Below are 27,735 nucleotides of genomic sequence, written 5' to 3' on the forward strand. Positions count from 1 at the left end.
GTTTCACCCCAACAACTTGAACTTTCTTCCTCTCATGGTAATTTTGGGACCATGTCCTCAGGCCTCCTTTGCATATACCCTTCCATAGGCAAATGTAACAAAGACAACTAAAATTTAAGGCTGAAAAGTTATTAGCCATTACTAAACTTAACACATGCCTTGGAGAGCTTATACTGTCTCCATGGTGCAGACCCTGACAAGGAACAGTCCTAAAGAATCTCAAGCACACAAAGTGTATTCTTAAATATGGTTTAATACTCTTCTCCATTTCTGTACATCACAACACCAAGATTTCGCTGCTTAGGATCTCTCTGTAGAGGCTATAGAGAATGCAAAGGCTACGGTTTTCACCCCTCTTATTTACGTGTTTGTATGTGTAAGTGTAATACATATCAGTATATATTGATACACACATCAATATATAATGCAATATATATCACCAAAGAGAACACATTGATTAAAGAAATACAAAAATTTGGCATCATTTCCAAACTTAAATAGTAAAAATAAAAACTACAAAAGGAGCTGCATACCCTAAATGTATCATGTGAAACAACAAGCATATTCAAAAATGTAAATTTACATCCAATTTCTCTGGTCTTGTCATATCACATTAGACCCATTTACAATGGCAAAACCCTAAGGTACTGCTGTGAAGAGAGCATGTTTGCTCGCTCTTGGGTGTTCTGCAAACAAACAGCAGAGCCCAAAGCAAAAGCCTGTTCCGGTGAAGCCTCCCACGTTGGTGAATACCAAAGAATGGACTCTTCTCACTGGGGGTTGAGACATCAGGTTATACATTAAAAGACAGTCATTTGGACCTCAGAGTATATACAGTGTGAGAACCAGAAGCTTTACAATTAAGACATACTCCCTTCATTCAAGTGAAACAGGATTATTGGAACGATAGGCAGGTCTGCAACCTGGGAACAAGGAGCTGGTTCAGACCAATAAAGCTACGAGTGACTGAGTCAAGTCAGTGAAGAACAGCAGTCAGGCACTAAAGTGTTAAAAGTACCCAATTTGAAAACCAAATGTACCCCACTACTCTATCAGTGTGGGAACGATACCAATTGACTTTTAAAAACCTTTGGTCCTTCAAAGTCCATTTGGTATACTTTTTTCCATTGCTACCACTGGGCACATCCTATACACTTTATTCACTGTCACCACCTCGGGCACGCCATGACCTTGCATGTCAGCTGGGGTCAAATCCAACTTAGAACCCAGCTATGAAGCGTGAGCTTCAGGTTTTCAGGCCCACTTTTGGATCCAACAATAGTTAAGTCCTTGGTGCCAGAAGCTGTGTCCCATCCCTTCCCACCCCTGCCCTTCCCACCTCCCTCCCATAATTTCTCATATGAGAGGTGCTTGTAAGTCCCATATTTGAAACAGATGCTCCAACCCCACCAGGAGGTCAGGGGTTTATAATTACATGCACAGTCATACATGTCTTGTCAGTCGTTCCTGTGAAAAACCTTGCAGTTCACTTTAAAAAAAATCAAAACATTCACATAATCATGCCATCCAACACAAGGAAAACACAACCATCTCCCTTTTACCAAGGTCAGACCCAAGCAAAATAAAATATTCTTTAAATTTCTTTGCTTCCACTTAAATTGCATGTTTTATTTCTCCCAATCCCAGCAATAGCACAGAAGCCCCATCATATCCATCCCAAACTGGTTTCTAGTAGGCTAAGATTATGGGAACCCTTATCAATGCAACTGATGCCAAGAGCTCCCAAACCCCGGGCACAAATGCGCCTGCAAAACAGATGAAAGGGAACAGTGCATTGGCCCAAATGCTTCCTGTGTCAGTTTGACTTTGCAATGCAATTTGCATCCTTGAAACTGACAGTCTGGAGGGGGAGGAGTAATGTGAGGGAGTGAAGTTGAAATTGCCTCCTATTAGCTCACCCTTTCAACATTAAACAGAGACCAAGAAAAAATGGTTCCAACATTTCACCGCATGTATTTCTTCTTATGCAGTCTAAGCTGAGAATGCCATGTAAATGGGTCACTGCGAAATGCAGCAATTTTTCTCCAATCAAAATAAGAAACAAACCAGTATGATCTCATTTCTATTAACTTTTGAAGGTTTACAGCAGTTAAAGTATTTTTGATTCTATGTATGAAGGTTAAAAAAATCATTTTTTTTTTTTCATAAAATACAAGAGCAACCAATTTCACCATCGAGTAAAAGTAAAAACTGGGATTCTTTTTTAAATTAGTCCAAAGTGGCATTTTAGGAACTTAGTTGTAGGCTGCTGCGCTGACACCATGACAAACCAAAGTGTAGGGTTGGGTCTGGTTTTGTTTCGGTTTTCTTTTCAATATCCAATGCTCATGGATTAAGTTCTGGAAATGTTCCAATTGTAAGGCAGGGATCTGTTTGGATTCCACCACGGGTATGCTCCTTGGGTTGGATGCTGGAGGGTGAGGCACGTTTTGCCGGACCCATGTCGACTACCTAGTAGTCATCAAGGTCAAAAAATTCATCATCTCCTCCTTGGTATTCCATTCCCTGGAAATCTACTCGGTACCGCAAGATACCTGGGAAAGCAAATCAAAGAGTAAATCACCAGTGTTCCTGGGATGGGGAGGGTTCACTTCAATAAGGAAAGTCCAATTCCCTTGTAGAATTACAGAAAACAAAGAGATGATGATAAAAAATACAGTTCCAACCAAGGAACCTGCAACCATGTGCTGCCTCAACCTCCTGCCTCTGCCTCGTTGGATGAGCACACTTCATCTCATAGCTTGATTTTGGGATAGCCAGGAAAGCTTTGGCCTGAGACCCTGGCCGTAAGTTTAGTTTTCTTATTTGCTACTTACCTCCAATTCCACCAAATCCTTTCACAAACTGGGATCCTTCTTGTGACTTATCTGTGACGATTTCCAACGTTGCTCCAAATTTTTTATAGTTGTTAGCAAACCATTCCAGCAGGGGCATGCTTTCGATCAGCTCATGTTCTTGTCCTGTCTGCAAGGGTGACCATGAAGATACAGAAAAAATGGGATTAGGATGTAATCAAGACTTAGCCACCCTAGCTCCCGGACCCACGATCATTCTCATTCTCTCTCCTTATTAAGTGGGTGTGCCATGCTCTATGTGAATTCTGGTTTCTAATGACATAATTCTAATAGCACAGAAGTTCTATTTCAAATAACATTCCTCCTCAGGCTCTGGCTCAATGATAAAATGTCAACACACACTTAGCAGTTTTCAACTTCTGGTTCCTGTTGTTGTCTCTAAAGTCAGGCTGTTGTAAAGTGTCTCCAGGCTGCACTCATTTAACAGCCCAGAAGAGACAAGCCAAATTTACTTTTTAGAGCAACCTTGTGAAAAACAAAGTCATTCAACTCAGAATTTGAGGAACTTTAAGTGATCTGTGCTGGCCAGGTGACACTTTTGTGGTGATACATATAGACCAAAGCTGCAGAAGCTGTTTCAGTACAAAAGCTTATAAAGTGAGTGAAGAAAGTAGCACAGGATTCACAATGCAGAAGAGGCACTAGTCAATCAAATCTTCCTCTTTACTATTTCAAGAATGAGAATATTTAACTACTTCATGGCACGGTCTCCTTCCTTGGAATCAGACAGGCATGTAGCATATAAGACGTGACCACCTCCCGTTGCCCCCCACTGCCAAGAGTATGAAGTGTGGTATCTCAAAGCTGATACTCTACTTTGCCAATGCCCTAACATAGATTTCCTTTCCTTGCATTTATTACCAAACTAGGAAAACAATCACATACCTCTTTGTCTGTGAAATGAGATTTATCCTTCTCTTGTTCTGGAGTTAGATAGAGAATTTTCTCCTCTGTAGTATTGGGGGAAAAAGTATGTTAACCTAGTTCTTATACACTAGCAGATTTAAGTCCCATAAGTCAGGTTAGATGAAAGGGCTTCTGAATTCATTCTTTCAACCTTCTTTTTATAAGCAATATTAGTCAGCATGCACTTAATGTCTACTAGGTATACTGCTCCTACCGTAAGTAAACACCAAACATACTCAAGATACAGTTCTTGTCCTCAGGAAATTTAACAGTCTTAAGCAGACATTTATCAGTTCAAGCAAAACAGTTTACGCAGACAGAAGCCACCTCTCCCAAATTTCCACCCCAGGTTTCCAGAACACAGAGGTCACCAACAAACCATAATCTTATTTAACTTTCTAATTCTCATACCTTCTGTGCCTTGGCAATGAAGAACATATCTCATTATATCCAGATTTTCATAGACTATTAGAATCTCTACAGCTCCCATTTCTAAAGCCTTTAGTGTATCTTCAACTCCAAAACAGTACTTGCCCGTGTCCTGACTGATTTCATCGAAGTATCGTCCTGTGATGAGGGATAGGTGAGGAAGCACATATATTAAAAGTTTCCTTTGTAGAAATAGACTTTCTAGCTCAAAATCCAAGAGATAGTGGTGGCTGGGTGGCTCAGTCAGTTGCACATCCTACTCTAGGTTTTGGCTCAGGTCATAATCTCATGGTCTGTGAGATTACCCTGCATCAGGCTCCATTCTGACAGTGTGGAGCCTGCTTTGATATTCTCTCTCTCTCTCTCTCTCTCTCTCTCTCTCTGCCCCTCCTCGGCTTGCGCACACATGCACTCTCTCAAAATAAATAATAAAAAAATAAACTTAAAAAAACCCAAGAGAGAGAAAATAACAACTTAAAAATAAGAGCCAAAAGCTGTGAAAAGTCCTACCACTCTAGTTGAGGCTCTAGAAATTGACTCAAGAGTTAATAGCGGGGCCAAATACACAACCACTTGGAAAAATGTGTGCTCCATAAATCAGAAACAAAGCCAAATAATGGCCAGATTTTTTTTTTTTTTAAGGTTTGTTTATTTTTGAGAGAGAGCACAAGCAGGGTAGGGGCAGAGAGAGGAGAGGAGAGAGAATCCCAAGCAGGCTCCACGCTGTCAGCACAAAACCAAGCGGGGAACTCAGGAAACGTAAGAATAAGACCCAAGTCAATGCTTAACTGACTCAGCCACCCAGGTGCCCCAATGGCCAGATTAATCTTTAATTTGGTCTCTATTCACCACTGCATTATAAAAGATAATATGTGAAAACTGAAGTTTGGTTCCTATTGCCAAAGGGTAAAAAGAGTGGAAATACAAGCACACTTACTAGAACTCAAGAATAAAGGAAGATTAATGACTCCACTGAGGAAGATTTTAATACAAACGTTCAATCTTCCTCTTACCGTTTTGGCATTTTGTTACATATATATAATCACACACAAACATACATACAAATACATTTCACATAATAAGTAAGTTGCATTTCACTGATACCTATTAATTTCTTCTCTTGAATGAATTTCACGTTGGAGAGGACTTCAGTAGATAGCTCGATAGCTTGGTTGAACCCATTTTCACCACCATAGGATATATCAACTAATTTTAAAACTTTTGACTGCAACCTCTGACATACACACATTTAAAAAAAAAAAAAAAAAAAGCATCATTAGTACTTCAAAACACCTTGACCAAGACACACTTCTTCTTAATGGGTCTTTAACCACTTCTAACTAAAGTCTAAAGAGGGAGAATACGGGGAAAGAGCCCAGTATGTTCATGAGCAGGTCTCAGTGAGCAACACTGTAAAGTGTAACTTCCCCAGCCAGTCATATCACATATTTGATTAGATTTGACAACTCATTAATCACCAACAAGACTAAGTTCCTTGTTAAGGAAACAGGATATTGGTTCCTGCCATATAAAGTGGTTGAGTACAACACCACTTCTTTGGTTGAGACTTCTACCATATAATGCTACTCCCTCTCAAGAGCACCTTTGAAATGTGTTATGCCTGAGTCCATGTCATAGACCAAAAGATTTTTTTGGATTAAATGCTTTAGGCTAATCAGCTCTATCATATTACTGGGAGTTTCACTGCTTTATTTACCTCCAGAAATAAATCAGAAGAAGACCAGAAAAACCCCTACTTTCTCTGAAATCACATTCCATTTTGAGGCTAATTATAGCAATTCACTAAACCAGAAGCTGCCACCAGACCATAATGATTCTATCTAAAAATGGTTGGTTTTCAAAGAGAAAAAAGACCCAGAAAAACGTGGAGGAATGTTTCTTAATAAAAACCTGTCAACTTGTTTTTAAACATGAAATTCTGTCAACTTGTTTTTAAACATGAAATCTATCACTTGAAAACCAAAAAGATGTGCATGTCCCAGTGCTCAGAGGACCCACTACTCTCACCTAGCAACTTAACAGAGCATCTACTTCTCACTTACCTGATCAAACATATCAGATTGACTTAGTTCAGTTTTAAAGTCAGCTGATCCAGCTAAAACAAGACCAGCCACATTCACTTTGTCCCCAGAAATAAAGAGCTGTACAGCAGTCTCAGCTACTTTCCGAACATAGTTATGTCGCTTTTCCATTCTTAAACGAGCAAAACGCAAGGCTGACTGACCTCCTCTACCTTTGACACAAAATGTGGGAAAAAATGGGTAATTAGTAAGAAGTACAAAATAACTTGCTAATTAAAAACGAATCATGCCATTATCTAACACAAAGACAGAGAAAAATTACTATTTATTTTAAATGATTGTTTGGCACAAACTGATATACATTTTCAGAATAAATACCAATTATCTTATCAAAAGAAGAATCATAAGCACCAATGAGTCATGTGTCATTTCATGATGCCTCTCATCTGGAGTTATTCCCTTTATGTAGTTGACCACCCCTTAAAAAAATATTTTATTTGTTAAAGTAATCTCTACCCCCAGTGTGCAGCTTGACTGAAATCACAACCCCAAGATCAAGAGTTGCACGCTCTACCAACTGAGCCAGCCAGGTGCCCCTACAGTTGACCCTTAAGAAAAACACAGTATATTTCTGTAAATGTATTTTCTCTCTGATGATTTTCTCATTAACATTTTTTTCCCTAACTTAAAGAATACAGTACAAAATATAATTAACATACAAAACATGTGTTAGTCAATTGTTTATGTTAATGGTGAAGACTTCCAACAATAGGTTATCAGTAGGTAAGTTTTTGAGAAGTCAAAAATTATATGTGTGTGTTTGGCGGGGGTGGGGGGTGAAAGTGCGTGCCTGGGTGGCTCAGTCAGTTAAGCATCTGACTCACTCCTGATTTTAGCTCAGGTCACAGTCTCACAGTTCATGAGAGTAAGCCCTGCCAACAGGCTCTGCACTGGGTATGGAGACTGCTTGGGATTCTGTCTCTCCTCTCAAAACAAGTAAGTAAATAAATAAACTTAAAAAAAAAAAAAAAAGTTTTATGTGGGTTTTCAACTGTGCACAGAGGTTGGGACCCATATGTGTTGTTCAGGGGTCAACTGTACTATTTGTTTCCTTTTTGCTAGACACAAAATGGGCTCATGTTCTCCTCCTGTGTTACCATGTTTCTTTGGGAGATCCACAGTGAATTTGTGTAGGACTTCTCTTGTGTTTCCTTGGAGTGTGCCAAAAAGTGCACCACTACCATCTATTACAATGAAGCCAAACTTGCTGTCATCCGAAAGTAGTGCTGTAAGAGCCTGAAAAGCAAACATAAGTTATCACACAATAAATAAATCCCAAAGCTTTGTTAGGCAAGACAAAATCCAAAAGGATGTACATACAAGCCCTTTCACCCCATCCAGAATGGTAGGAGTACTTAAAGTCATTTTATGGAATGATTTAGACTATAGCTATAAATATGTAACCCATACGGTCAATTTTGAAACAGATGCAGGGAAAAACACCAACAATAATGATAGAAAGCCCTTCAACAAACCTGACCTGGACACATGAATAGAAAACCAAGAGAGGTATAGGGTTCAGATTAATTCTATCCTTGATTTGATTTAGTCTGATGGCAATCCATGGAACATAATGTTCAAATGAAAAGTCCAAACTCTAAAACATCAACAGTACAAAAAGCTAACCTCCATCAGGTCACTTTCTGTATTATCCCATCATTAGCAGGCAGTATTCATTATAGCAAATAAGGGTATCTTGTAAATCAACTCTAGAGAAGGAGTCCATGAGGAGAAAACCCAGAAAGTCTACAAAAAGATCTAGATTTGAAATGTTTCATTTAACATATATGTCTTGAACACCCTTAATGGTATCAGGATCTAAAACTCAATTTTATTAAAAAAGTTTTTTTTTAATGTTTATTTTTGAGAGAGACGTGAGTGGGGGAGGGAGGGAGAGGAGGCGGGGAGAGAGAGACACAGAGACAGACAGACACACACACATACAGAATCTGAAGCAGGCTCCAGGCTCCGAGCTGGCAGTACAGAGCCCGACATGGGGCTCAAACTCAGAAATCGGTGAGATCATGACCTGAGCTGAAGTTGGCCACTTAATGGATTGAGCCACCTAAAACTCAATTTTAAGCACCCCTAAAACTCAATTTTATTTTAAAGGTATTATATAGCTAATGATTTGGAGTTTTTCTGGGGGACAATTCCCCTTCTAGGTTAGCTTATAATTATATCCCATAGTTCTGTCCCCACAAAGAACAAATATTTAAATAGTCCTGGAACTCATATAGATGGGTCAAGAGTTTTCATGATGGAATGTGCACACCTGGTAGATGATTAGTTCCTAGGTGCCAGGCTTCTTTGGAGTTAAGAAATACCCTTTCCATTTTAACTAAGGAAGAAAATATTTCCTTTAAGAATTGACCAGAAAGCAGATTAATCATTAGTAATCAATCTTTAATCATACCATATCTGAAAATTAGCATTAAGACATGAATGTTGTGCCATTATGTCGCAATCTCTTAGGTGGCTTGATTAGTTTAGGTTTTCAATAATTCTGCTCATCAGGGAATACTTATCCCTCTTAAGAATGTATAATTGTCCTGATGAAGCGACATAAATTGTGTTGTACAGCATGTCACATTCACATCTAGTTATCAACATATCAGCTGAAGCCAAAATAAACAAAGCTAGCAAGATTAAACAGTACCTGGAAGGGTTAAGGTTTAGAAATACCAATGAAGCTAGCTTAATAAAAGCTAGATAACACAAGTAACAGGTACTACTTAAATTAAGACTTGAAATCTGCTTTCATGAAACTAGATACAGGTAAGTGGGACATGGTAGCTAAGAGCCTTCCCAATGAAGCTTTTGCCAAAAAGAGGCTGGCAAGATAGGCCAGAGAACAGTCTCAATCATCTATGCAACGAACCAAGATCCAACTGGAATTGGACTTCCTGTCAAGTTAGCAGAAATCATCCATTGTAAACTGTGTCGACAAATGTCAGTTCTAATTCCACTGTAGAGGTTTTTCCCTAGGTTGATGAAAAGCAAAAGACTGAACTAGGAGCCAGCTGTGAATTCCTGATTGTTCTACTGTTGACTGATTTAGGTCACTCTAATGAGGTTTCCTTTCCACCCTTAAATTTTATCTTATGGCATCTCTGTCACTCAAAAGTTTCATGGGGAAATAAAAGCTCTTACAGTCCTAAAGGTTTTATAATTTGTGAACTGAAAACTAAGGATGCAAGAAATATAGGCAAGTATCATGGGTATACAGGGAGAGATGGAGAGATAGGCAATTATTTCTTCACCTCTAACCAGTTCTCCAAACCCAGTTTAGCACTTTCTTCAAACATAATGATGGTCATTCAGTGTGTCACAATTAATGTATAATTTTTTTTTTTTTTAAATAGCCAGCCTTGTGGTACAATGACTTAGAAAACAGTCTAGCAATTCCTCAAAAGGTTAAGCAGTTACCATTTAACCCAGCAATTTCATTCTTAAGTATATATACTGCCCTCCCATGAAAACGTATGGTCACACATATGGTACATGTATGTTCAGAGCACTATTATTCCTAATATTCCTGATGAACAGATAAATCAAATATAGCAAATATGATCTGGTAATAAAAAAGGATGAAGTACTGATGCTAAGTGAAAGAAACAAGTCACAAAAATCCACCCATTGTATGAAATGCCCAGCATAAGTGAAATCTAGAGAGACAGACAAAATCAATGGTAGCCTAGAGGTGAGAGATCTTGGGGAGGCGGGGGTACGGATAGGGGGTGGGGGGGAGGATGGTAATGACTGCTAATGGATATAGGGTTTCTTTCTGGGATGATGAAAATACTGTTTGAACTTCTTACCTCTGTATGGAATTTGTTGTCACACAAATACAATGATGTATTAATTGGTTTGAAAGGTTCAAAGTCAATGTTGACTTTCTTTTCCTTTCCTTCTTCTGTTACAATGGTACCACAGTAAACAACCAGGCCATTTGGAGGTACTGCAAAAAACACACAATTTCTCTACTTAAATCTATAGCTAATTTTCCTCAATTAATAGAAAATGTTCCTAGTTCTGTCCCTACTCCTTTATTATTTTTAAAGATTTATTAAGTAATCTCTACAACCAACGGAGGGCTTGAGCCTACAACCCTGAAATCAAGAGTCACATGCTCTAATGACTGAGCCAGCCAGGTGCCCCGTGTCCCTGGTTCCTTTAAGTCATAATTTAAATAAAGCAGAAATATCTGTAAATCTCTCCGGCAGAATTCTCTCCCTAATTTTAAAAATACTTGAGATGTTTAAAAAAGGAGGATTTACACTTTTAAGTAACTACTACTTTGCTTTAAAGAAAAAAAAAGGGGAGAGAGGGGTAAGTTCCAAGGCCAAAGGTAAATTGCTGATGGCTATCTGAAAAAGATACAATAGTGACCAAAAGCATCATGGCAGGATCAAAGTGGAAAATATAACGAAAACACAATAGAGGAGGAAAATGATCATATTCTAGATTACCTTTGTTATAAAGTTTGAGTCTTTGTTGTACAGATGTAATGGCTCCCAGGACTGAAAGGCGGTTTACTCGTGACTTAATGTTAGATGCAGTTCCAAACTCATCTGCTAACATTTTTGCCACTCGTGAAATCTGGTCTTTGGGAGGAATGATCAATGATATCATGCTTGTGCCATTGCTGTGAAAGAAAGAGTAACATCAGAGGTTCAAGTACCACATAAGTCAAGAATTTAAATTCATGCTTATCATTAGTAAAGGGAGCTAATGAAATCCCCTTAAAATAGAAATATATCACTCTCAGTGATTAGGAAGATAGGGACTATTCCAGTGTAATCAAAGTATGCCCAGAATTAGGAAAAGTGATCAGAATGTGATAGGTACTCAATTATTTGAATCAATTTTAGCTAGCCAAAAGAAAAAGTAGTAAGGCACTTTAAAGGATGCTTGGGAAACACCTCATTCTTCAAGGGCAAAGAGAGAAGCTTTCATAAGGGGGTGATAACAGGCTGGAATCTGACAGTGAGTCCATGGTAGAAGCTTGGAATCTGGTGGTTCTTCAGTGGGAGAAGCCACCACAGGATGATACAACAAGTCTTTACAAAGTCTAGATGAAATAACTGAATATCATAGTGTCTCTCCTTTTCTTTAAATTCCAGGCTCACCATGAAAATTTAAAATCACTAGTTTAGCACCCTTAGGAACTAAACTAGTTCCTAATAGGAATAGCAGAATCTTGGAATTCAAACAAATATCCCAATTAGGAAATCATACATCTACTCTATGTGTTTCTCTAAACGTATTTTACATATTAATCACTTTTTAAAAAAAATTCATTTTGACACTGTGTGGAGGGGGGGCGGGGGGGGAGAGAGAGAGAGAGGGAGGGAGAGAGAGGGAATCTGAAGCAGGCTCCTTGCTGTCAGCACACAGCCCAACGTGGGGCTCAATCCCACCAACTGTGAGATCATGACCTAAGCCAAGATCAAGAGCCGCTTACTGAACCACCCAGGCGCCCCCATATTAATCATTTTTCAATCTAAGACACACACACCCCATATATGAGAAATTGGCCAATTCAGGGTGCTCAAACAAATTCCAGCTTCTAAAATTCAAAACCAGGACCAAACTCTGAACTATGAAGGACACTACTATCAAAGCCTTGCCATGTGGGAGGTCCCTTTCGAGCAGCCACCAACTTCGGTATAACCTCAGTATTGATGCCAAAACCTTTTTTAGCTACATTCTCCAGACATTTATTAACAAGATCTCATTTCAATATTTCTACTTCTACTTGAAGCAAACACAAAACTACATTATCAAAACAAATGAACTCATCACTAATCATCAGGGCAATGCAAATCAACACACAAAAACACTTCACACCCATTAAAATAGTTACCATCAAAAAACAAAATAACAAGTGTTGGCAAAGACATGGAGATATTGGAACCCTATATCTTACTGGGTGATGTTAAATCACACAGCCATTATGAATAGCAGCATGGCAGTCATTCACATGAACACAGAATTACCACATCATCTAGCATTGCCACTTCTGGGTATATACTCCAAAGAGTGAAACTGGGAACCAGATACTTAGGCACTAAATGCTTACAGCAGCAATGTTCACAACAGCCAAAAGATGGCTAGAATTCCTACGTCCATCTATCCATTTGATGGATCAACAGTAACACAAAAAAGTGGTACATATATAGATACAGTGAAATATTATTCAGCCTTAAAGGAAATTCTGACACATGCTACAATCTGTATGAGCCTTGAACAATTTATGCTAAGAGAAATAAGCCATATACAAAAGGACACATACTGTATGATTCCACTTACATGAGGTATCTAAGAGTAGTCAAATTAACAGAGACAAAAAGAACAGTGGGTTGCTGTGAATGGGGGGAAGGGGAAATAGGGTGTTTTGTTGTTTAGCATGGTTTCAGTTTTCTAAGATAAAGAGTTCTGAAGACTGGTTGCGTAACACTGTGAACGTATTTTTAACACTACTTAACTGCATAAATAAATTGGCCGAGATGGTTAAATTTCATGTTGTGTGTACTCTGCCACAATACAAAAGCTAAAAGTTCATTTACGGTAACACAAAAATTTAAAACACACATTCTCTTTAAATTAGCAGTTCTTGGGGCACTCTACAATAAAATGTAGAGAAAACCTTTATCCACAGGTATCTGAAATTTTAAAATGTCTGGAAAAATATCTTCATATAGTAAAATTAATCCCGCAAATTTGTTTTTTCCCAGTATTAATGTTGGAAAGGGACCTCATTTACATAAGACCTTGCCCTTTTAAAGTTTTCTAAGTGGTAAATCCCTCAGTTCCCTTGCAATACAAGTTTTCTCTATAAGCAGACAAGCTGCCTATCTAGCCCTTCCAACTATCAAAATAGTTATTCAGATTATCAGCTTATTTTCTATCTTTGAAACTGGCACTGTTTCTGTTGGGGTTTCTATTTAAAACCCAGAAGGTCAGTTCATAACCTTTGCGATACTTTCCTCAATGAACTACAAGTTGATCAATGACAAATGACAGTACCTGGTAAAGTATGGTGTGTGCTCTGCTGCCACCCCTTGGGTAGGGGAACAAGTATTCTAGCCAAACCAGAGAAGCAAGCAAATTTATGAGGAGCAGCTTTACTTGGCATCACAAACACAATCAAAATGATCATAAAACAAAACTGCTTCAGGACAATCCTTTGCTCATGCACACACAAACACACATTAAGTCAGATGTATCACTCTCTAAAATGTTTTTCATTTTAATGTTCACAATACAACTACATAAAAGGAATTTTTCTAAACCAGGAGAAGGTGCCCAGAAATAAAAAATTCTACATAAAATTCTACCTGTGGCCATGTTCCAGTTTCTGAACTAGATGGAAAAAGAATTCCCAAATGAAACAAATGGGTATCTTCAATTACAAAAAAAGAAAAATGCTCTTTACCGTCAGTGAGTTCGTTGGATCCTATTTTTAAGCAACCAACTGTAACAAACTGCTTTTCTTCCAGTAATTTATCTTTCTAGGTTTCTAAAAAGGAAATTTCCTAAGAACCTTTCAGATAAGTCTTTACAGAGTTATGTCAAATACTATAGGCTAAGGGAGAGAAGACTTTGCTTTCATAGGGACTGGAAACATTAGACACGTAAATTTAACTTCAAACATGGTCTCTACTGTAGTTGCCATTTACCTGTCTCTAAACAGGGACTGTCAATTTATGCACAATAGGAAAATGTACAAAATGGGGAAAAAAGAAGATATATATGAGAAGTTTTAATATGGACTTTACTAGCTTGTGCTTATTCTCAGATTAACAATTCTCAAAAGAACGTATTTCTCTATCCCACGGGCTCTTGGAATCTTTAGGGATCAAAGGAGTTATTTCTCAAAAGGGCTCAGTTTTTAAAAGCTGACGTGCTCTGATTTACAGAGTAGTTTCCTAGGAGATGGAACCAGCAAAGAGGCAATCAGTAGGGAATGGAAAGAGAAGGGGCTCCAAGGATAGCAGGGGTGAAGGCTCAGCTCAGGAAGTCAACAGGCACCAGACCCCAAAGGATGGAAAATTTAAGGCTAAAGAGGATGTTGGGACAAATTCACTGAGTGAACCCAAAATGCCTGAAGGAAATCCTTAAAGCAAGATAATCATGCAGAGGGCAAAGCAATGACCTTAAGATAAGCAGCTATTTACTTTCCACTGCAGATAGGTTAAGAAGATAAGCATTCATTAAGCAACTTTGCTGTTATAGCACCAGAGTTGGACAACCAACCTTACACTTACAACCATGTAACATTCTACAGGACAAAGTAATGAAGAAACCTGAGAACATTATCTTGCCATAGGTTTCCACTTAAGTAATTCAGAAATGTAGCTTGAAAAAAAAAAAAAAATTCTACCAAGTTGCTAAATCTGAAACACTACTTGAAAGTTAGTTTTGGCCTCCTACTCCTTTTGAATTTTGATTAATGCTCAAAAAATGACCTTTCACTAGTTTCCCCTTTACGTCTCTCTCTCCTATGTGAGGGGGGCACCTTAAATTTTTGAATTCATCTTTATTAAATGGATGGCCTCTATTTTAAAATTTAAAGGCTACTTGATAATATCTGAATTTTTTTTATGTTGGGTTTAACAGAAGCATATTTAAGTTTTACCAGGAAAGTTTCCAAACAAAATAACCGCTCATTTACCCCCAAGGCAAGCCACTCAAGGTCGCTAGACCACTTTGTGTAAACACAAAAATAAAATCAAGGAAGTTGAATTTTCCTTTCCTTTTTTTCTTTCAGAAACACAGAACAGGGGAGGGGCAGAAAGAGAGGGAGAGAGAATCCCAAGTAGGCTCTGCACAATCAGCGTGGGTTCAAATCAAACCGGGTTCAAATCAAACTTGAGTACTGTGAAATCATGACCTAAGCCAAAATCATGAGTTGTACACTCAAATGACTGAGCCATCCAGGCTCCCCAAGGAAGCTGAATTATTTCAAAGTAACCCGAACAACCCACAGGGAAGAACAAGAAGTAAAACTCTCACCAAGGAGTTGCTGGCTACATATACAAACTACTACCTTTTTAAATTTAAGAGTTTTCATGTACTGGTCTGCTTTGCCACTATATCCTTTTTCAAAAATCAAAAGGCTCTCATTTAAGAGTTAGTGAATTATAAGGTACAGCAATGATTCACATGCAGGTTGTAAAAACTGGGCAAAGCAAGACAGACAATACACAACAATGTGCCACATAGGGCTTCGAGGGGCTTCTGCTCTTAGATTCCTTCTTGTTCTCACCATTTTAGGGGCATTTTCCCTTATCAAAGAAGAGTTCATCAATGCTTTCAGAGACTAACTTCTGAGAAGTAAAATATTTGGGAGGCAGAAGGAAGTAGTAGTTGTAAATAGACTAAATGCAGACAGTAAATAAAACTAGACAAAACTCAGGAAGGAAGAGAATTTAAATAAAGAGCTGACAGCTTTTCCTTCCTTCAGTCTCAAATAGATGGTTGAAGGAAAAGTTTCTCTCCCTAAGATGAGAGGTTATGATAGTGCCACCAGTTATCCATCCAAGGTTTCGTGAATCCTGAGCACTATTAACACAGAGACATTTATAAGGTTACCTGAAGTACCAGAACTAAAATGTATTTCAGGAAGAAAATGCAAGGTAATCAGAACAAGCCTGGACTATGGGATGTGTGTAAGTTTAGGTCTCAGAATTCCAGCCTTTGGATTCAAGGTACCTTCTGATGAATGACACGCAGAGAAAATCTAGGCACTCTTTCACTTGTAAAGAGCTTATTAAGATTCATCAATAATGCTCAAGAACATTTTAGAAAGGTAACTGGAAAAAGAAAAAACCTCATAGTTCAGTGACCTATTTGCATGAGAACCCTGAATCTCTGGAAAATTTTCTAAAGGAGCAAAACAAATGCCCAGCAACAAAATTTCCCCTTCCTCCACCTTGATTCCATCACTCCCCCAATAGGGACAGTGACGGTGGTGGTGACTGTGATTAAGAGGGAGTCTCAATTTTCAGAATGACTGATTTCAACAGAATCAGCATCACTTCTGATGTGTAATTAGGGCTGAGAATCACTGGTTTGGCTAGCTTTCTGCATCTGCAAGAAGGATCTCTTGGCCAGCTGAACTCAATTCCATGACCTCATCCACACCTAAAGAAGATCAACTCACAGAACCCACCTGCAGGAGGTAAGATGCTGTCCTTTACCCTTCCTGGCAGCAATACAACCACAATGAATTGTCCAACTTTTCCCAGATAGAACACAAATGTCCTGCTACCCCTCTCCTCACTCTTACGTAATGGAACTACTTTCAGGCTAGGAACCAGAACACTTTAGAGACTGCCTATAATACTTTGTAATTACGATTTAGAGTATGTGCTCACCAAGGAGCTTTCATCTCAATGTTTGATGGAGTCGAGCCTAGGATATGGATGCCCAAGGATTCCCACCATCCCCTTTTCAAGCTCAAAAAACTCAACTTAAATCTCAGTCAAATCATTTCTGATAATTGCCAAGCTAGCCACATTATATGGATCACCAGCTGAAAAATCATTGAGTTCCTCTCCAATTTCTATTGCCTTTGTCTGTATTTCTTATTCACCATGGGGTTTCTATTTTTCTTTTACCAAACATACAAAACCAAGTTTAAACTTTGAGACTACAGCAGTCTTTCTGATATGGGTTTAATATGGGAACAGAGTAGGAGGTTGGTTAGGAGCACAGATTATTTTTGAAGATTTTTTATTTTTAAGTACTCTTTACATCCAATGTGGGGCTTGAACCCATGATCCTAAGATCAAGAATCAACATGCTTTTCCAAATGAGACAGCCAGGTGCCCCAGGAGCACAGACTGGACCTCAGTTTCTACTTTCTTCCCAAGGTCATGAGGGTTCTGTAATACAGGTGAAGTACCTAGCATGGATAGCAGATAGTAAGTGCTCATTGAAACGTAACCAGATGGAACTGTAGCTCCATGTACTCTACCCCTCTGCTCTTTAGTAGTATAATCAGAAAGAATTAACATGATAGCACAGTTGGGGGGGTGGTATTTCAGATGGTGGTAAGTTTTATTTGAATCTGATTAAGTCCAGAGATAAAAGCTGACTTTGTGGTAGGGCAACTACCATTCTTAGATTACAGGATTTATCAAATCTTCCAACAGAAAAGAACCAAACCAAAAATGCAGTTCAAATTAATATAGCTAGAGCAGTAGAAGCAATTTTGTATAAAGAAAAGCAGAAATCCTTTCCCCTCTAACATTTTAAATAATTTTATTATACAAAAGCTTAAGTAGCTTTATCCTACAGCTGTGGCATGGTTCACGTTATTTTGATATACCCCAGAGTTAGCCACTACTTCTGTCTAGTTGTCAGTCACTTCAAAGATCTAACCCCATTTTCTCTTCCATCAAGTATCAAATAGTAAGATAACATGTTGCTTACACTAGGTCTATAGAAGCTTCTTAAGGGCACAAATCATTTTAGCACATGAATCTGATGAATAAACAAACCGTTAATTCTTAACATCAGAAAAAGGATCCTCTATATTTGGTCTCCTCTAGGCAAACACCAGAGATTTATTCTAAACTACCATTTAAAACTTTGCTAGTCTTTGGAGAGGAACCAACATTTGCCTAGAAATGACTAAGTGTCCCAGCTTTCGCTTCGTTAAAAAACCCAAATCACTCCATTAGTCTTTAAACATAACAAAACCAATACTTCCAAAGTGTCTTCTTTTGCTTAATTTTGTTCATCCTGAACTTGATGCCCTGGCCCCTCATCATCTATGAGGAAGATTGGAGGTGGATGGGCCTGCCTTTTATAAAGAGCTCAGAGAATACCAAACTAGGAGGGAGGATTCTATTACTGTTCAAAAGACTAAACAGAATTACCAGAAATTGGTTTATGCAATTGACCTTAGGGTCAGAAGCCATTACCAGATGGGACAAAGTCCAAGATCTGAATATACTGAGACATTAAAGCAGCTTCTACAGAGAAAAGAATAACTCACATGTCCCAAAAATTTCCAGCAGAAAGCTTACAAAGGTTCATTTTAGTATTTTACCCTCAAAAGCACTACGATTACTTAGTTACCCAAAACAAAAATGTATGTATCTGATGCCTTTTTATACAATTACAGGCATTCGTTTGGTCTTAAAAAGAAAAATTTTAACAACTTCACAAAGTTAACCTAGTGGAATATTCCACCAGGGAGCAGCAGAAGCTGGAAAATTTCTCTAGTAGTCTCACATCAAGGCAAAGCCTACAGGTATCAGTCACAACCAGCATTAGGCACCAGTGTTCTACAAGGAATCCTAGAAATGAGATAGTTCACCTGATGTTTCTTTACCACCACTATAAGTACTTTTCACATAAAACAAAAGCCACTGCCTTCTTGTTACTGTTCTAATACACAAAATGAAATTCTGCGGAAGGATTTAAACCCAAGTTACTTCCCTCACCAGCGATGCTCATTAAGAGTAAATATGTTTGGTACTCAAGTTCTTCCTTGGGTAGATTTGCAAATAGCATGTCTGTTTTACTTTTATCTTTGCTCCTGGGTCTCAGCACACCTGCTCCCTCTAGTGAAATGCAAATCTCCTTGGACAAGAGTCCTCCTTTCAGAAGGGAATGGGAGATGTTTCTACTTAGCAAAGAAATACCAATCAAAGAGAAAGGCAGCGTGGTATAATAGGATCACAGGCTTTGAAATCAGGAGTAGGAACAGAAAATCCAGCACTGCCCCTCACCAGGGTGGGGCGTGATGTTAGGCAAGCTACTTAATCACTCTTTATTTCAATTTTTTCATCCGTGAAATGGCAATAGTTTCCTCACAGAATTGCTGTGAGGAGTCAAAATGTAGGCTATTCACCTCATCTTTAGAAAACTGTTTTATTAAAACACATCTCAGCCACGAACCTCTAACCCTGTCTTTCCTGAGGATTCTCTTTGCTTAAATGGAGTCATTAAGCCCAGAAGATGCCAGAAAACAGGAGCCAAGAAAGGAAGAAAATTTTTTAGTAAAATCTAAAAACACCCAGAGGTATTAAGGAATTAATGTTTGGGGATCAGCACTTTTCATTACTTGCAAATCAAAGTTTATTTAGGTTGAAAGGCAAACTGTTGGGACTGTCTTAAGCTTTGTCATGCCAACTTTACGAACAAGGCACACATGCACAAATGCTCTGTGCTATTTCAATACCCTGACAGCTCACCATCAACCAACACAAAGCTCTTGGATCTAATTTTAGACTAACTGGCTTTCAATCAAAAATGAATTTCAATTACAATTTCAAAGCCACAGCAGTTACAGCTTCACTCCATCAATGTATCAAAGATACTGTATCAGCCAAATACTACTGCCCAAGGTAACATTCTATGACAGTACCTGCCTTGCCTAGGAAATCCGCCTGAGTAGTTATACAACTTTTGGTTTCTGATAATGTCCAACACCTCATTCTAGACCCTAATCATCATCTTACAGCACACCCCTCTTCAACATGTACTGTGTTATTCTGTACTTACTAACATGGGTCTGGAAATGGTTCATATAATCAATTCAGGGTTGTGTGTCAGACCATGTCCTCACTGCATTACACATTTCTTTCAAAATGTCCAGTGTCCAACCTACAGATATTCAAGTTTGTAAGCTAACTGGTTAGTAGTAAAAATGCATTTGTAGGCTTCAATTTTTATATATCTAGAACTGTGGATGTGGGTTTGGAGAAATATCTGATTTAGAGGGCCACAAATGCGGCAGGGAAAAAAATCTTTTGTTTTGACTAAGAACATTCTTCTCAAGGAGACCTTAGAGCATCAAATGAAAATGTGAAAACAGAAGAGCACAGGCACAATATCCCCAAGTTAATCTGCATGACAAGAGGTAGTTTTCAGGCATCTGAAGACAGCAAGTCCTCTGAATTGGATAGGAAGGATGGGGACAAAAGACAAAGCATACAGTGGATGTAAACTTCATGTTTGAAAACTGCTGTTAATTACATACAAATTAAGCAGACTGAAAGAGCTGTATTAAAGCATAGGAAACATGATCAATGTATAACATGTAAGAATCAAATCTGTTTTCATCTTTGTATCTGTAAGAGAATAATGAAATTATGGCTTGTAAAAACTCATTTATGTTTTGGGGGAGGTGAGAAGAAAGCAAAAAATTATCTCTCTTAATTTTCATTCACTGATATTGAGAGAAAGAAAAGGTATCTGTTCAGAAAGTGACAAAAATAACAAACAAGGAAGTTTCCCTTTTTTTCTTTAATTTTTAATGTTTATTTACTTTTGAGAGAGAGTGAGTGAGCAAGCGAGCGCAAGCTGGGGAGGGGCAGAGAGAGAGGGAGAGAATCCAAAGCAAGCTCCAGGCTCTGAGCTGTCAGCACAGAGCCCAACCCGGGGCTTGAACTCAGACCGCTAGATCATGACCTGAGCTGAAGCTGGATGCTTAACCAACTGAGCTACCCAGGCACCCTGGGAAGTCTCCATTCTTAATACAAAGCAGGCAAAGGTTTAAAGTGTGTCCAGTGGCATTAGATAGAGCTGTTATCAAAGGAAAACTTCATGCTCTTTGGGTAAAGTGCCCACAAGAAACCTAATTTCCAACCTGCTGGAAAGAAGGGCCTCAAAGCCCTCTCTCTAATCCCTCTCCCCCTCATTAAGGTAACAGATTGCTGAGGGGCACCTGGGTGACTCAGTGGGTTGAGCAGCTGCTTTGGCTCAGGTCATGATTTCGTGCTTTGTGGGTTTGAGCCCCACATCAGGCTCTGTGTGGCTAGCTTAGAACCTAGAGCCTGCTTTGGATTCTGTGTCGTCCTCTCTTTCTGTCACTCCCTTGTTCGTGCACTCTCTTGCCTCAAAAATAAATGTTAAAAAAAAAAAAAAGATAACAGGCTGATGAAGAATTAATAGACACCTATAGAATGTATCCTACAAAAAGGTTCTATTCTGAGATCCATAGAGAACACGCCAGACTCTGAAGAAATTTCTACTGTTCTAATTCTTAGTTTCAGCAGTGGGTCTAGGGAAAAGAGGCAAATTTTTCCTTCGGACTCTTCAAATAGGATGTAAGACCATTCAGCTCTGCTCCCAAACTTATTTTAAGTTTTCTCACAAGAGAACATCCGGCACAAGGGACCACACTGAGCACACCCTCAAACTCCAAGTTTTTAAGAAAAAGAGCCCTCTGATAAAAGGTTCCAACTGGTCTGTGTGTATGGGGGTGGGGGGGAGACACCTATAATCCACACTGCATTTGGCCTTAAAAGTTACTCTAATTAGACACTTGTGCTTACCTAGGAGTGTGTCCACAGTAAGCCTTCCCTTCCTGGAAGGATAAGTATATCTGCTACTACAATGAGAAGTCTGTCAAGGATTGAAATTCAAAGACAGTAATTGTTCATTAGGTTCACAGTGCATAAAACATTATTTCTGAATCAACAGCTGTTAGAACTAGTTCTGAGTTGAGGCAGGCAACCAATGACACTCAGGAGTGCATGAAGGCTACCACACCCTATCAAATATCTTCTCTTCCCTTTTTTCTCTTCTCATGGCTCAGACCTGTTGGTAGCATTTGTATCCTGACCTCTTAGTAAGAGGCTAAGACCTCTGTCTGTAGTTGTAATTTAGTCTACGTTCATCTCTTCTCAAGAAATTAAAAACATTCTAATTTTTGTTTTTTTTTTTTTTTTTACCTAAGTAAAAATAAAAGTATCTAAAATTCATGGCTTTGAGAACATTACACATGTCATTTAGGTGAATGTTCTATTAACCAACAATTTTCACTTGGGAAAGGTATTCAAACACATTTAATATACTTTACTCGATTCAAATCATATTCATAGCCTGTCCAAATTATTTGTCTATAAGGTTAAAAAAAAAACCTATTCAACAATCTCACAAAATTACTTTTAATCCAACATAATGTAAAGAATTTTATAGAGATTTATTAAAAAAAGCGTTATATGGTATATATAATATACCAACATAATGTGAAGAATTTTATACAGATTTATTAAAAAAAGGGTTATATGGTATAAGAAATGTATGTGGTTTTCATCCACAGCTTTTGACAAAGATTCTGAAACCCTTAGAATTTCCTAGGTTATGGAAGGTTTTTGTTACTCATAAGGAGTCTCTAAAGAGCACACCAGACTTATTAATGAAGTGACTAAGGGTGGGTCTCAGAATGGGGTGGGGGTCACCAGAAAGGCCAGGTAACTACCTGAGGGTTAGAACTTTCAGCTCCATCCAAAGACCTCTGGGTAAGGTTTGGTGCATGGAAGGAGGGAAAATCTGCAGATTAAGTTTTATAACGTCTTGAACAAGATTTAGTGAACTTCTGGGTTGGTTAACCTAGGATGTATGCCCCAGTTCCACAGGGACAGAAGCTCCTATACTCAGATGCTTCTGGACCTAACCCTAAGTACTCCTCATTTGTATCTTTTATAATATATCAGTAAATCTAAGTAGAGTATTTCCCTAAGTTCTGTGGGCCATTCTAGCAAATCATTAAGCCCCCAATTTAAAGCCTGTAGGTCAGAAGTAGGGGAAGCCCAGACTTACCACAAATGGGGGCAGTCTTATGGGACTGAACACTTTACCTTAGGGGATCAGATGATAAGTTTATGTAATACTAGAATTAAACTGTAGGACACTCAGCTGTTATCCTCTAAGACTGGAAAAATGCTTGGTGTGGGACCCTCTTCCCAATTTGGTTTCAGAACTATTTAAGAGTAGAGCAGAAAAGAAGCTATATTTTGGGAAAGAAAAGACAGTGATGTATATAGCCAAATTATTTCTATTTTCTTCAAAGTCAAAATATCTACAAGTTGTTTTTTAACTAAACAGGAAAATTTAAAAATGCCAAAGACCACTACAGAAGACCTAAATAAAGTTTACAAACTGTGCAGATCTTCAAACAAGGGTTATTTGAGCCTTCATTATTTCTGACATTTACAAGGTTCCCTCATCAAAATAAGTGAAAAAGTATTCTGACACCTACAGATGCAATTTAGCCCAAACTAACCTTGTCTCTCACATGTACCATTGTCCTTGGCTAGAACAGGCTCTGGCAATGATTTTATTACCTGAAAACTATAAAGCTTCCATCCTTATTTCTGGAGCTATTTCTTGACGGTTCAAAAAAACATTAGCAGGAAAAAAACAACCCACCCCCCCAAAATTTCCCACCTACCTTTTTTGTAACATTATATTCCACTTGCTTTAGTTCCTTACCCAGAATACCCACAACCACAGTTCCATTCACATGGCTCTATTTCCAGTTTTGGCTTACATACACATTTGTCCCCATTAAGCCAACAACGGAGAATCATAAACCAGGAAGAACTTCCACTAACATTAAGTGGGACTACGTATACCAAAAAAAGTGGCATATTATTTAACACACACACAGAAACTAACATTCAACTAAACTTACATGATACTAAATAGGTCTGTTTCAGCTAACTTAAATTTAAGTTATATGACTAATACTTCTTTCAATTCAGAAAATTAAGTACATTGTGGGCTACAAAAAGACTCCTGGCCAAGTTCCCTGTGTTAGTCATTTTGGCTCTTATAAATGCTCTTCCACAGATATGACAATATTAAAAGGCTGTTATAGCTTAGATTCCAATTTGAGTCAATCCAGCCTTATATTTTTTGAAAACATTTAATATATCCACTGCACTCTGTTACACACTAGTTCAAGCCCTGGGCTCTGCTACACTTCAGATACCAAGTTATTTAACCTCTCGGCCCCCATTGCCTTGGCTATCAAATGGTGTCAACACTTTCTGCCAGGATTAATGAAGTAGCGTACTGCTTAACCGTGTCTAGAACATACTAACTACTCCATAAAGTATGTGCTTAGAAACTTCACTCTATTCAGATGTACTTAATTAGTGAGTCCATTTTGCAGCAGTTCCCTTTTAAAGCTAAATATGCGTAATATTATCAAAAGATAATCACAAATTGACTCAATTTCAAAATTACTCTTATCACACCATACTTTATAGCTGTTAAAAACAAACCAATCTGATTTTCATGCCCAGAATTCTACACTACTGGGAGGGGGAAAAATTTCTTTCAAAAACAATTCTATTATCCACCAGTAAATTTCACTATCTAGTGCTAATAACCATGCTTGAACATTTTCAGTTTTCTCCTTAAATCCACAGGCTGCCCAACACCAGTACGTATAGATTCATTTGGTCATTCAGTTTGCCTTTAAATGTCATTACACTTCTTAAAATATCTTAGTGTTAAGAAAACATTTCTCACTGTACATACACTAAGATAATCTGAGTCAGACTTTAATACAGTTCAGCCATGAACATGAAATCTTGCTATTCCTGAAAAGAAATTGGTATGTACTGGGAAACTTCTGAAGCAAGCTGAATACACTTGTTGACTCTTTACTAATACCCAGAAGTAGCCAAGATTTAAAATTTTCATGGGATCAAGATGCAATCAAATCCTGAATAAAAGCAAAGTAGGAAATGATTATCAACCACATAATTTGTTTAAAGGAAGACTACTCCCAGCTATTTGAGAAAGCTTTAATTCTGGTCTAAAATGTCCAAACTAACTTCATCACTAAAAAGTAGTCACTAAGAACCTCATTTATGGTGAGCTTTAAACTTTACTGAACTTTGCTAATCAAAGGGATAAAGCCTTTAAAAGCTGTAAAGAGGAGCTTAAAGGTTTCAAGTGGCTAGGTAACATGGCAAGGGACAAATGTAAGAATTAACTTCCTTCATCAAGCCGTAGAAAGAAATGCTGTTATTACATGCAGTGTTTTATTTTTAATGTTACTACACTCAGACAATAAATTACAATCGTTAATTTATTTTAGACTTCCTAAGAGAATATAATGTATGCAGATTCTAATGTGTGAACCTGCCTCCAAATTAAAGTAGTAAGAGAACAAATCTACAGGTCATATCCAACTTTAAACACTGCATCAATGATGCATAAAAGCCATACTCAATTGAAAGTAACACAACAGAAGATCCCAGTGAAATGAAAGAACCTGGCTAGCTAATTCCTAGTAATGCATCAGACATAATGGGTCAGGACCTGTATTACCCCTCCTGTAATAATGTGCTCACACTTGGGGAATAATTATTCAATTTACCATATGGCACAGAACCATCTGGGGTCAAGTTCCTGTAAGATTATTATATAGGTCTGAGTATTTTATTAAGTTCAAAGAAACAAAATTAAATAAAAAATAAGCTGCCACCTTCAATTTCCATCAGGGAAAGAGTTAGCAAAAGCCCAAGTCACTGAACTGAGCCAAACTTTCAGAAGCTTCATTTCAAGCAGAAATGTCACTAACTTAGTAAGAACAAGACACAATGGCAAAACCAATTATCAACCCTAGGTCTTTGGTGTAACTGAGTACACCTTATTTCATATGGTAACAATTAAAAGCTTAATCCTATCATTGTAAGCCAAGCAATCAAAGACAAACCTGGACTGGAAACCAGAATGCACAATTCTTGTGCTGAAAACAAACCTTCAAAATGGCCTGGGGCAAGGCACTCTGCTATTCTAAGAATGCTCAAACATACAAATATGTCATGTTCCAAATGCTTTTTTGGGCCACTTCCTGTAACCAAAAAGTTCCTACAACTGGGAAAAGAACAAAATAAAGTGAGAAAAGGGGAGTACCTCTGACACAACTTCACCAAGTAATTCTTTGTTAACCTAAAAGGAGCATATATACCCAGTTTCAATATAACATTTCCATAGTGCACATCCACAAAATTTACAAAAGGAGACCCAAAGCCCATCTAATTCAGTTCTGAATTTCAACAAGCACTAGTACATCAGGAACCTCTATCCCTGAAAGTTCCAGAGAGAGGAGAAAAATGACCCTGTTAACAGTTCACATCCATCAACTGCCCCATAATCCAGATTTCTCCTGGATATACAGACCCAGGCAACCAAAATGTCCCTTCTATTCGACCCCGCATATGTTGGCATTTTCAATTTATACGCGGGTACTTTAACAGCTAAAACCAGGAAGCTCCGGGGGTAATTAGAGGACTTGGGGGAAGTCATCTGGGAAGAGCTGGAAGACCCAGAGATATCAGAGGAAGTCAGAAAGAGGTTGTCCCTGACCACGTCTCCGTCCTGTCCCATCCAAACTTCACCCACTCGGGTCTCAGAAAAACAGGAGGGAGAGGCCATTTTAATAAGGTATGGCTGAGAAACATGAAGGAAGAAGAGAGGAAATCAGGGAAGAGCGTTCGGAAAGGAAGGCCGAGCCCTTTCTCCCCAAGTACCCGAGTAGGGGGGCAGCACCTGGAGTCGAAGAGGGAAGTGTTGGATTCAAGTGCCTGGGAGAGATTCAAAAGTAGCAATGACCTCTCACGTAAGGGGTTAAGTGGTCCGGGACCCGGGAGCGGGGCCCCTTATGCCCCGAAGCAGGGGAAGGATCCCTTCTCGGGCCAACCGCGCAGACCCTCGCCCCTGGGTCGGGGGCTACTACCCAGAGATCCAGAAGGCGGGAGTTGACTAGTGCCTGGTTCTCCTCATCCGGCCATGCGGCGCGGGGGCGGCCATCCTGAGGGGTCCGGGAACCAAGAGGGCACGGGGGGGCCGGACGCGGCGCTCACCCGCGGGCCGCCTCCAAGCTCTTGATGAGCTTCTTGATCTTCCAGATCTCCACGTTCCTATCGGCAGCACTGGGGTCGTCCGCCATCTTCTCGCCTCCTCCTCCCTAGAGCGGCCCGGCGGGGCCCGGAGACACCAAGACCACAGAGTTAGCGCCGCCGCTGGGGCAGAGCGGCCCCCTTCCTTGCCACCCCCGAGAGGCCCTCTTCTTCCTGCCCCGCGCAGCCCGCCGCGGCGGTCGCTGGCTTTTCCCTCCCTCGGCTTACCTAAGGGCCCAGTCCTGGGCGGCAGCGGCTGCTCCTCCCCGGCGGCGGCTCCGCGGCGGCGGCTCTGACGTAGGACACCGGCTCCCTCTCTCCAGGCAGCTGCATGTGTTGCAATCCGCTCACATGGGGCCTGTGACATCACTTCCTCCGCCAGAGGCTAAGTGGAAGTCGGCGGGCGGAAGGGAGGGGGCCGGTGCGGAAGAGGGGAAGCTCTGCGCGCGTCGCGACTTTCCATTGGCCCTCCGCGCCGCGGCCTACAATGAGTCCTCTGATTGGTCACGGCTGGGTTCGCGCTGCCTTGTGAGGTAGGTCCCGGGGCGGGGAAGTGGCGCCTTCCTTCCGGTCCCGCTAGCCGGGTGGAGGAAGCGGGCGGAAGCCGGTGATTCTCGCGAGGATTTACTCAGCTCCCGGCCAGCCTTGATTGGGGGTGTTTTTTAAAGGGCGAGGCGCAAGGGTCGTCGTCTTTTCAGTCCTTCCTTCGTGATTCTGGTGGGCGTCTGAAGGTCTGCGACGCGCGGCCAA

At 39.4% G+C, this 27,735-nt stretch overlaps 1 protein-coding gene across 3 annotated transcripts; it reads right to left on the reverse strand.

Moving 5' to 3' along the window:
- Positions 1-235: 235 nt before the first annotated feature.
- ETF1 (eukaryotic translation termination factor 1) lies at positions 236-27,381 on the reverse strand. Of its 3 annotated transcripts, none has more exons than XM_042984858.1 (11): positions 27,214-27,381; positions 26,950-27,053; positions 10,786-10,961; positions 10,135-10,274; positions 7,411-7,549; positions 6,275-6,465; positions 5,316-5,445; positions 4,194-4,349; positions 3,762-3,826; positions 2,838-2,985; positions 236-2,555 (listed from the first exon to the last, which is right to left on the reverse strand). In XM_042984858.1, exons 2-11 carry the CDS (start codon positions 27,033-27,035, stop codon positions 2,473-2,475), a joined length of 1,314 nt encoding a protein of 437 aa, XP_042840792.1. In that variant the 5' UTR covers positions 27,036-27,053; positions 27,214-27,381; the 3' UTR covers positions 236-2,472. The 3 variants fall into 3 exon arrangements, with proteins under 3 accessions (XP_042840792.1, XP_042840794.1, XP_007077923.1); XM_042984860.1 differs by lacking the exon at positions 27,214-27,381 and adding an exon at positions 21,616-21,685 and having other exon boundaries at positions 26,950-27,025; XM_007077861.3 differs by lacking the exons at positions 26,950-27,053; positions 27,214-27,381 and adding an exon at positions 26,823-26,921.
- Positions 27,382-27,735: the final 354 nt, after the last annotated feature.

This window comes from Panthera tigris, chromosome A1 (genome assembly GCF_018350195.1).
Source record: "Panthera tigris isolate Pti1 chromosome A1, P.tigris_Pti1_mat1.1, whole genome shotgun sequence".
NCBI lineage: Eukaryota > Metazoa > Chordata > Mammalia > Carnivora > Felidae > Panthera > Panthera tigris.